We start from the raw sequence: 11670 nt of genomic DNA on the forward strand, positions 1-11670 counted from the left end.
GCTGCTCCTTCATGGAACCTACAGAAACATTTCTTTTGCCTTATTTGTAGGGACGTCCATCAGGAGATGCTTTCATTCAGATGAAATCTGCAGATCGAGCTTTCCTGGCTGCACAGAAGTGTCATAAGAAGACTATGAAGGACAGATATGTTGAAGTCTTTCAATGTTCTGCTGAAGAGATGAACTTTGTATTAATGGGGGGCACTTTAAATCGAAATGGCTTGTCCCCACCACCATGTAAGTTACCATGTAAGTTTTGCTTGGGTCTTGCCACTACACTCTATTCTACACTGTGTGCGGGTAGGTATTGGAGCTGCTTTGTTGACTGTGATCCTGGTTCTTGGAAAGCACTGTCAGATGGGGGTGTTAAAATAAGGTCTTTTTGTCTTAAATCGTCACCAGCTTGCAACTTGCAACCATTATTTTTCCCTTTGGTTCTGAATTATTGTGACTGAAGAACTACTTTTGCTTTTCCAGTGGCAAATTTTCCCTCCCCTCCCTGGAACTTTAATTGGTTGATGTGAGTGATGATTCTGAAAAGTAATTTCTAAGCCCTGTCTAGACCTTAAAGAACTGTTTTGCATTTAAACTGATCTGTACTTATATTTTTTCATCATGGTGAACATGTCAAGTAAAAGACCTTCCTTTTTCACATCCAAAACTTAGTTTGAGGTACCATAGGTAATGCTTCCCTTTGAGACTTAATCACAGGTTCTGCCTTTTGAACTGCAACTGACTGAACTCTTCCTTTGCTTTATGTTCATATGGAATTGGGGTTGCCTTTGTGGGAGCGAAATACATGTGGCTTCTGCCTCAGAATTGCAGAATTTGTATTTCCTTTTAAATTTGGATTCTCAGAGCTTCTAGGATGAACACTGACTTCTACACAAACTTTTGGGAGAAATGCTTTAAGAGCTTAAGGGCTAACTTACTAAGCATATGTGCCACATGAATCTGAGCCTATGGGAAAAATAATACTTTGCTTCTAAAATCATAAATGGCAAGGTAGTCAAGTAGTAGCTTTCTCTCTGTCTCTCTATGCAAGTGTATTTTTTTTGGTGGTGGACTTTTTAAGAAATATCCTCTACATGCTAGGCAGAGCTGCCAATACAGCAGCAAAATTCCTGGGAGTAGTTTCTTTGAGTGCGAATAGACCTTCAGCTAACCCTTGGGAGAGTTTTTTTCTTTCAATGAAAGTATCTTGAGCAGGGGTCAGCAGTAGATAGTCCTGTGTGTGATGGCTGTTCCAGAGGGGTTGGAATCTTCTGAGAGCTCCTAGGACAGCTTTTTGGGCAGTGTCACAAACTTTGGAAACACACAGGTGTCAATGTTCCCATTTCCAACTACAAATGCCTGTGATGTATTCCTCAGATAAGGCCTTTTGGCCCTATCATTGTCCCATTTTACAGTACTGTGAGATGCTGACTGTAACTGAATAGCAAACTTAAAGGCTTACTTTATCTGAAGCTTTATGTTCACTTCTATGGCACTGGGGAGGAGGAAAGCAAAGAAAGAGAATGGCAACAGAGGAGGATGAACTCTTGTTAGTGAGAATTTGCTTAGGGCCTAACATCTTGTTGAAACAGCACAAAATGCACTTTTGGGTTTTGGTCGTTTTTAAATTTAATGTTAACACATCAAGCTGCAAAGCCATGACTTTTCTCACTCTGCTGTTGATCAATTAAGGGATAAGGAATACCAGGATGAAAGTCTCCTCTCTTTTGTTGAACATTAGACAGATCTTTATTATGGAAGTTTTCTTCTTACTGAGAATTCTCATAGCTCTTGAATGCAGACTTCATTAAAGTCTGAGCAAGTAAAGACAAGTAAACTGACCTATGTATCAGGAAGAGACCCTATTCCCAGAGCAAGAGGTGGCTTTTTGTGTATTTTTGACTTCACTTTTGGCTGGAGGCTGGGCACAACACTTTGTAGTCAAACTGTCCCATTGGTGGCTCAGATTTATTTTCTGCAGTGAACAAGGATAAGAAGCTTGTGAAGGTTCTTGATGTACTGTGGAGTTCTATATGTATGGTCTTCATTAGCTCTGGAATTTCAGAGGTCCTAATCTATTTTCCATTTGCTCCCTGTAGGCCTTTCACCCCCTGCCTACTCCTTTCCGGCTCCTGCTGCAGTTGTGCCAACAGAAGCTGCTCTGTATCAGCCATCCATGCTTCTGAACCCACGAACACTCCAGCCCTCCACAGCCTACTACCCTGCTGGGCCTCAGCTCTTCATGAACTACACAGCATATTACCCCAGGTAAAGCAGAGGAGACCCAAGCAGCAACAAAGAAGTCTTTTTTTTTTTTTAATTGTCTCCAGCAAATGCACAAAGCTCACTAAAGAACATTGTCTGCTCTGCTAAGGACTTGTGGTACCACGAACAGCTTGTTTGGTATCTTGTTCAGGGAAACAATTTCAGGATAACTAGGGATTTTCCAAGTTTTAAAGTATTGCAGGTAGCAATGTTTGGGGGGCAGGGGGTTTGGTTAGTGTATTTGGGGTTTTTGGGGGGGGGGGTTGGTTTTGGTTGTGTTTTTTTTTTTTAACCTAGGACACACGTTTAAGTGGGACATTTATTATTTTTGTTCCACTTAACATTCCTCTTAAACTTATTAGTTTGCTTTGTTATGCTCTCAGTGGGAATTGATATGTGCAGTAATCCTTCTCATCTCCATAAAGAAGCCCTTGGCCCCTCTTTAGAATGGGTGGACTGGGGTCTGCTTTAACAGCTTCTGAAATACTGCCTCTTTGTTTTTCTAACAAAGTAACTTTTGACCTTTATGGCAAAACCTGTTTACTTTTATAAATAAGTATTGTATTGAATGCATGTGTAAAGCATATAGAGGCATATATTCTTCCTGTCCTCATAAACACCTCTCATGAAGGGCTTTTGGTTCTTCTAAATATATTAGCTGTCTTCTACAGAACAAAATCTCTGGATACCTCTTGCCCTCTGCAGTCATAAGGCCTTGGAAAGAGCCATGTTCCCTTTAAGTCACAAACCATTTCTCATCTGTTAGGAAATCTGCTAAACAACTCAAGATTTTGTCTCTGCAGCAGGGACTAAATAGCTACTTAGGAAGTTGTTAAGAAATATGAACTCTTCAATACCTGTAAGATAACAAAGGTTTTCATATTACTTTACCTATATGTCTGTGAACTGCCTGTTGTGGTTTTTTATTAAAAGGTTTCCTTCACTTGTGAGTTATTTTCTATAATGCCTTCAATATCTGTTTTATGGCTATGATAATATTACCAAACTCAGCCTTGTTAATGTAAGATTAAGAAAAATAAAATTCCAAACTTGCACTGGCAATATAAAACAAGTTTCTCAATAACAGTTCTGTATTTCATGAAAACATAGTAGCAGTAATAGTCTGTAGTGACTGACATGTTTTACTTCTTAAAATAAGAATAGGCTGGCCACTGCAGGCTGAGTGTCAGACCCTAGAGATTTCTCACTGAATGAGATCCCACATGAGTCCCATCACTGGCTGCTTGGGCTATGGGCGTGTATATTGGTCACAGATTGATCAATCCCAAGTCCCAAAATATAATTTTTATATTCTTGTCTAACTGGTAGTTGTTCACTGTTCTTAGGAAACCATTATTACATAGCTTCTCTGCCAATTACAAATACTGCCCTTTTAAAGAAAATAAGGAATAATTTCTGGAGTCAAGTTGGCTTCTTTCTTTGTTGTGAGGTTTGGTGTTTAGGTATTGCTTTTCCATCCAGAGGAAATGTTTGATCTATAGACAATTTGTATAAATGCCAATAGATGTAGTGATTCTTTGTAGCTGACATTTTGGGTTGTATTTTTTTCTTTTAAAAAACTATTACTGCTTTTCAGGCAAGTTCCTATGCTCTGTCCAGGATGCAAAAAAAACAATTGGGTCCATTTGAAGTAGCAGTCAAAACTCTCTTAAATGTAGTCTTCTGGTTCTGAAGTTTAATTCAAAAATTAAGTATGTGCAGCAGGAAAGAATGGGGTATCCTCTGTACTAAATTTTGCATTTAAAAGCACGTCCGTGGAAAAGCAATATAGAGCTGGTAGGTAATGATCAGACAATGGTTCATAAGTCTAACTAGTGAATATTTATAAGGAAATAAGGAAAGTTTCTTTGAGCTGCTGCCAAAAGCTTCTATCACTTGTGTTTTGCAAGGTCAAGTTGCATTATAATAGTCCAACTCTATTTTCCACACCGTAATCAACTTAGATGGTGGAAGGGAGGGAGACTTTTTTTGGTCTTCAGTATTTATCACAAGTCCTGAAACTCTGAGACTTGTCTTAATGCTCTTACAGCTTTGGTGATGAAACCAATGGTGTAAAGAAATGGATGCCTTCTAAACTATTAAAATAGCTTCAGTGAACTCCTAATGAAAAGGAGGGAGAGCAAGTTATTCGGGATCTGTCAGTCTTTGATATCTCTGTTCAGCTTGTAATTGTATCTGGCAACATGTTCTAACAGCAAATCAGTGGTCTTGCTCTCTGTCTAGTCCCAGGCCTTTAAGAAAGAACAGTAGGATTCATGGGAGGGAGGAGTTTTCCTTTATCTAATCCTAGGTGTACTAGGTGCTGTATGTACGCTGGAAATAGTAACTGCACTACTTGGCAATTGCTAACACATCCTATAGAAACTTACCATATAAAAACTTGAAAGCTAGTTGCTACAGTGCAAAGTTTTAAAACAAAGTTGAATCTTACTGTATTTATTGAGTTCTAATGCAATTTTTATTGCTTTTAAGCAGTGCCTTTAAAGCCTCAAAAGTATCTGTCAAAATCCATACATGTGGTAATACATTTTATGCTTTTTACTTTTTTTAAAAAATATTTTAAATAGCATAGTGGAAAGAGGAGCTCCTTAATTGTAGGACTTATAGCCAAAACATGATATGGAAACTGAAAACTGATGTGGGTTCAAACAAACTGGATAAATTCCATGGCAGGAAATTCATTGTGAGTTAGTGAATACACAGAAACCACACCTGGCTCAGGAAGCCCTTGAACTCTAAATAACTGGCAGAGTGTTCTTGTGTTCTGTGTCCTATGGTAAATTCTTGTTCTGTTGAACCAAGGTGGGTAGGTAAAGGTGTTTGTTCACACCTTTGCTGGACTTCTCTTGAGAGATACAGGTACTGCTTGAGAGCGTGGGTCTTATCTGGTATGCTTGTCTGATAGTGACTAGGTTGGGGTTATCTCCCTGTTGTGCCAGTGTGTACAGTTCTCTCCATTGGAGTGGTTTGAGCTAAAATGTCTTTGTGCGATAAAAAGGTCTTTATGTGATAAAGGTGTGATTCTGACATGTGCTGCACAAGGAGTTACAGGATAATGTCTTACTGTTCTCATCTGTCTGCTTATGTCTCTTCCTGCTATGGGTTAGGTATGGGTTTTCTCATTATAAACTAATCAACTTGTAGAAGTGTATATATATGTGCAACATACATATAGCATTAATATTTATGTACGCACACATGCTGAAGTATGTATGTATAAAAGTAAAATGACCAATCTAGGCAATAATCAGGCTTAGAAAAAAGTCTCACTTCTTCTCTGTGAAGAATCAGATTCTCCAAAATGACCATCATGTAAAACAAGTGACTCTTTTTTTCTAACCTTGATTGTTGCTCAGATCCTTATTGGAAGCATGATTAAGTTACAGGGAGTTTAAAACTGGTAAACTTAGGAACAAGTGGGCTGGTTTAGGAGTGACACCATTCAGACCTGCTGCCAGCAGCTTTGTTTACGTATCTCTGTGTCTGGCTAACCAGCATCACTTGACAGAACTGGGTTAGGAAACAACCATATGTGTATTTAGCCTGGGAGCTCTGTCACAGATGGAGAACAGCAGCAGCCAGAAACAAAACCTTTTAGTTGTACTCACAGCATCATATCAACACTCTGGACCACAGCTCTTAAGCTCTTGCAATTTTGTTTTTATTATTATTTTTATACTAAGTATGTCAGCTTGGACTGCATGAAATCACATCTGCAGTGATAGGCTCACCAGATATCAAAGCGCTACTGGTGGCTTTTAATTGCTGTCCAGCAAATGGAGTTCAAATGTTTTAAATCAAGTGTCAGAATCTGGGATTCTTCATTCCCTGTCCTTACTCCATTGAGCTGTTCTCCATCATGAATTTGTCAAAATAACCTCAACTCTTTAGTTAATGCCACAAACTTCTCACCAGAATGATTGTTTGGGGGGCACTTAATGATTCACTTTTCTAAGTAAATGTAGCTTGCCAAGGATTAGAACATCAGGGATGCCTTCAACTACTACTATATTTCATTGGAGCAGGAGTGCATTAGCAGGGAAGACTAATTGTTGCATGCCTCCATAGGCTGTCATTATCCCTTCATTTGTAGGTTTTAATTAGCAAAACTGCCATAGTGTATGAAAAGCAGCAGAATGATAATGCTCTGATCAACAGCTATCTGGATACCAAAATAGTAAAATTATTTAAATTAAAAAACCAAACAAAACAAACCTCACCTTTCTTCAAAGCTGATAAGCCTGTTAAAATGTTGTTGCTGGTAGCAATGTCCAAGTTCTACTCAGCCCAACATACAAAATGCTGCCATGGAGGCTGGGGGAGGCTTCTTCCTTTTGTTTCCTTAACAAACTCAATGACTTGATTTTCAGGTAGCAGCTCTTACTGTTATCTTCTGACTGTTCCTCTGCTGACTAGTAAAACATTTGGATTTGTAGGAGGGATTGTTACTACAACATTGTGCAAGCTTGCTGCAGAGATCAGTTTGAGTAGTTTTTCCTTTTGCCTATTTACAACATAGTTCAGTGGTGGGAGAGAAGATCCACCTGTTGTGCCTGAAGGTGTGTGTGTCATCCATGCAGGTGGCTTTATAAAAAAATTTTCAGTGATCTCAGGTTATTCAGGGCACCAAGAGACATTGCTGGATGCTTCACTTTACTCAGAAGCAGCCTTCTACAGGGGTGTGTTGAAAGTCCCAGCACTACCCAGGGCAGACTATTGCAGCCTTCTGTGGCAGAAAGTGTTTCTGGATCCATTCCCCTTGCTTACTGTTGTTGTCCTACCATGATCTTATACAGCTGGGGAGTTGATTTCAGTAGGCAGACAGAGTAGGCAGCAGGTTATCTGGTTAAATGTGGGGAAGGCATTTGTACTGAAGGAGCTTTTGGTGTTTCCAGGGATAGAGCTGGGTTGATCTTGGAACAGTGCTTCTTAAAGCTGAGAACTTTTTTTTTTTAATTTAAAAAAAGTCACATAAATTAATTTTTTAATTAAAAAAAAAAGGCCTTTCTTATTGGGGACACCATCTGTGATATTCCTCCATGATTTACTAATCATTGGGATCTAAATGTTCCAGTTGGATTAACAGGTGACCTGATGGTTTAGTGCTCCTACTTCTGCTATTTGTCAAGTTATGCAGCCTTTCTTTCTTTAAATGTGGATAAACATTCCAATCTTGGAACATGAAAATTATGCTGGCTATGTAAATACTTTTGGTAATAACATGTCTTGTTAATTTTTGTGAGCAAAGTACCATGTCAAAACTTTCAACTTTGGTGGTTATACCACAAAATTTACTACGAATTTTTGTATGAACCACTTCTAAAAAAGCTTTATATTGAAGCTGCATTTCCCCATGGGCTGCTTTCCAGCCCATGAACATTATAGGCATTATGTGGCAAGCTTGTGTATACGTGCAGGTTATAGTCATGTCCTGTACCAGCCCAAGGAGTACTTGAAAATCCCTATGAGTTTCTGAAAAGATCTGCTTTTCACTGAAGTCTGGGCTCATCTGTCAATTTTTTTGGAGTTTTTCTGAGGGCTACTTGGTAGTGTGCACCCTTTACTTTTTCATTCCTCCTCCTGGCTTCAATCTGAGGCTCTGACTTTGGGGTGCTGCAGAAATGCTCTGGGTCTGCTGAACTTCCTAGACTTAGCACAAAGGGACAATAACTTAATCTTGAAACACTAGTGGATGAGTCTGACACATTCTCTTTCACTGCTAGTGCTCCTCTGATTATTAGAGTAAGGAATATGAAGTAAGACTGACCTGCAATCAGGACCTGTCTTACAGTCCTGAAATAAAGAGAAGCTGTTAATCAGTAGCTTGATCAAAGGATATTGTCAGTATCTGTTGTCACAAATCAGAAAATACTTAATACTTCACAAACAAAATATCATAGGAAAAATAGGGATAGAAAATCTGCAGGGAGAGAACTGAAACCTCTAGATGGTGTGTATGCACATACTTGTTCCTACGTGCAAATAGTGCTGGTATGTTTGTGGTTCTCTTGATTGACCTGCAGGATACTTGGCAGAGATCTGAAAACCTGCTTGGTTATGTATGCTGACTGCTTCCAACTCACACCCACTTGTAATATAAACCACAGCTTCCTTCTGGATATTGGTTTCTGTTAAGCAAATGTATAATGGAAAAATTTGTTAGGAAATCAGGAGAGACAGTGATCCTCAATGTTTCCACGTACTATTTTAGTGATGAATGTTTGGGATCCCTTGAGGTGTATAAATGCTGCTTGAATGCCAACATCAACCTTCAGAACGTGTGGAAACTTGTTCTTGCATCCAAAACTGATTTCTGAAACTTAATTGTGTTTTATTTTGAGATTCTTTGGAGAATACAACAATCTTAGAAATATTGATTGGAAAAAATCCAATCCACCTGTTGATTAGATCCAAGAAGAAGGATCAATTCATAAAGAAAAAAGGTTTGCAATGCTTCACATCATATTTGATTTCAAGAACTAGATGGATATAAAAAGAGTTTAAGCTCTTGCATTGCATCCATTATAGTGATATACACCTACTAAGAACAATTGTAGAAATTCTGTCTGGCCTGATGTAAAACATGCAAGTATTTGTTCCTGAGGTTTGTTTGATTTGAGAATATAGGCTGGAATACTTGTCTTGTATGCCTGCCTGGACACTTTTCACTGCATTTTCATGTGTCTTCTATTGACTGTTTTTTCCATCTGGAGACACAACCACTCTGAGTCACTTGCTACTGTTCCTCTAGCAGGTTGTCACCCTTCAGGCAGGGCAAACATAGAATTGGCTGGGAACAGTCCGTATGTTATCTTCTCTTAGGAAGTCGGAGCAGGTAGCACCCTTAGCCTTTGAGTAAGGCTATGAAAGACCTGGAAAAGAATATCAAAGCTTCTAGCATCTACAGATTAAATATTTCAGGCATAAGAAAATATTTTATTTATTCCTCCTGAAGAAATTATATTATTGTAGCATTAATATTGCTTTAGATCAAGACAAGCTTGTCCCTTTGTGGCACTAACCTTTAACATCTGGCAGTTGCCATTGACCACAAAAGATGCTGTGTCTAAACAGTCCATGAAACACAAGTAAATGGAAGCAAATACTGCCTTGCTGGCAGCTGTGGAGAGTTCCATCCCCAGATGTATTTGGCAGGTACTGACCTGGAGCTTGCATCCAAGCTGTGGATGGGCATATCTGCCATGGATTCATATCCTTATTCTATAGCTACATTCAAAATAAGTTTGAAGACAGCATGTGCTGGCTAAAAATTCTAAAGCTGAATGGGGCATTGGTGGGAGAAGACTTATTTTCAGCTTCATTAGTGTCATAAGCTGACCTCTGGATCTTATGTTTGAGAATCTGAGTAGTACAAAGGAATATTGACTGTGGTAGTAGTTATTTAGGGATTAGTATGACTATTAATATAAAAGGCATGCAGGAAATTATTAGTGGGAAGTGTTGTGATAAGTTTGTATGAAGATGCTGCTCTACAGCAAAAAGTCCTACCTTCCTACAGCTGTTTTTCTGATAACAGGCTCAAAATTGATGAAAATGATTACAGGTGTTGTCCTTGGCACCAGACTATCTGTGCTATCTAGTGGAGCCACCAGAGAAGATGTTGTCACAAAGGTACCCAGGAATGCAGTTGTGGGGATAAACAAACATTTTAAGCAGTTCCTATGGAAAAAGGAACAGCAGCTCTCTTTCTAGACGTGGACAGCTGGTCACTGTAGAAGCAGCAGTGTTAAACCTCAGTCAATTTCATTTACCTCCTGAAACACCTTTGAGGAGGGTTCTCTGAAGGGAGGCTATAAACAACTATATATTGTGTCCAGGAATGGCTTGCCTGCTGGATTTGCTTGTTATCTGCTGTGATGAAACAATCCCCTTCCATACTGTGCTGCATAAAGATGACTCGGGGCTTTGCAAATAGTGGGAACTCAGTACAGGCAAGACTGAAAACTGGTGAGAACATATGCTTGGGGGCAAATGTGCCTACTAGACTTGGTAGCTACAGAGGCACTCAAGAAGATGAGCTTTAATTTAGAGAGATGGAATATAGGCTAACACTGTAGGACTCATGTGGAGGGAGGACTCTTCCACAAGGCATCTTGGGACAGTAGCCTTTGGGCTAAGCCTGGTCTTCATGAACACCAGTTTAACTAAGGAGTGAAGCACTGATGTAAGAACGCAAAGGGAAGGCTAATAGAGTTCAGGAGAAATTTTCTCATGATATTTTCATAGCCTTGAGCTGGGAGAAGTGGAAGTGGTCTGGGAGCTACCTCTCTAGTGTGGTTTGGAGAGGTTATCCCAGTTCTAAGGGATAGCATTGGAATGGTGATGGAAATGGGTAGGTGCTTGATGCCATGCTCAGGAGATAAAGCAAAATTATTGAGGTAGCTTTGAGCAAGAAGTATGAGCTCTTGGAGGAGCAAGTTCTTAATTTTTTTTCCTTTCATAAAATTATAAGTAGGAGAAGCCAGTGATGTCCTTCAGTGTTAGGACAACTTTAGGGGTAAGTGGTCTATGCAAATCTATCTAATGAATTGTTAACTTTTCCTTTAGAGACTTTGGGAGTGTGTGGCTGTGCAGGAGCTGTGTTTGTCTCCAGGGACACTGTCTTGAGATCAGTCAGCTGGGGCTGCCAGAGTTTGGAGACAGTGGTCTTCAACAAGATCCTATGTGTACCCATGTGCTGTGCTGTTAGGGAAAGCTGATTACCCCAGTGTAGTTTCTGTTGTTGAATTGCTCTTAATACCACAGTGATGGGAGCATTATGAGTGTCTAATTATGCAGCCTGAACTCTGATATCTGCCTAGCATTTTAAGACAGGTTATGGTTGCATAGCCAGCTGCTGGCTCTCTTCTGCACTAGTTTGGCTTCTGATTGCTTCTATCTTAACTTGTGTTTGTAGTATGCAGCAGAGGATGGACTTGTACACACAAATGATGCGGCCAGGACAGTGTCCAAAGAATGGATTTGCATTTAAAGGCCCCAGCAGTTAGACTTCCTTAGAGAAGGTAAGGATAACAAACCCTAGGAGATGGGGTTTGGAGGTATCATAGTGTTTGATTCAGATAACCACCATATTCAACATGATTTGTCATTTGCTGCCCTGGGAATCTAGCTCTTTGCTATGTCCAGAATGTCACACTGCAATGTATAAAACCCTATCAAAGCCATAATTTAAAGGATTTTGACTACTCCAGTCATCTTAAGGGCTGGTGCTTTGCATGTTTCCCAGGGCTTCAAATGCATGCTTCTTCGAGCTTTAATACCAGTACTGAGAGCCTGCAGGAAGGTTCTCAGAGTCAGTTCTCTCTGTGGAGCAAATTGTGGAGTTGATGTTAGCAATGCACTAGGATGAGGCATTGGTTAGACAGAATG

General features: G+C 39.6%; 1 protein-coding gene across 1 annotated transcript in view; it reads left to right on the forward strand.

Annotated features, from left to right (window-relative positions):
- The window catches only part of ESRP1 (epithelial splicing regulatory protein 1), a gene marked incomplete at both ends in the record, with an annotated part of 30432 nt that extends 19144 nt beyond the window's left edge, over positions 1-11288 (forward strand). The window contains 3 exons of the mRNA XM_082296712.1: positions 51-249; positions 2094-2262; positions 11198-11288. Coding sequence (XP_082152838.1) covers positions 51-249; positions 2094-2262; positions 11198-11288 — 459 coding nt within the window. The remainder of the gene's footprint in view (positions 1-50; positions 250-2093; positions 2263-11197) is intronic.
- Positions 11289-11670: the final 382 nt, after the last annotated feature.

The sequence above is a fragment of the Coloeus monedula genome (assembly GCF_965178545.1).
Source record: "Coloeus monedula genome assembly, chromosome: 1".
Classification (NCBI taxonomy): Eukaryota; Metazoa; Chordata; class Aves; order Passeriformes; family Corvidae; genus Coloeus; species Coloeus monedula.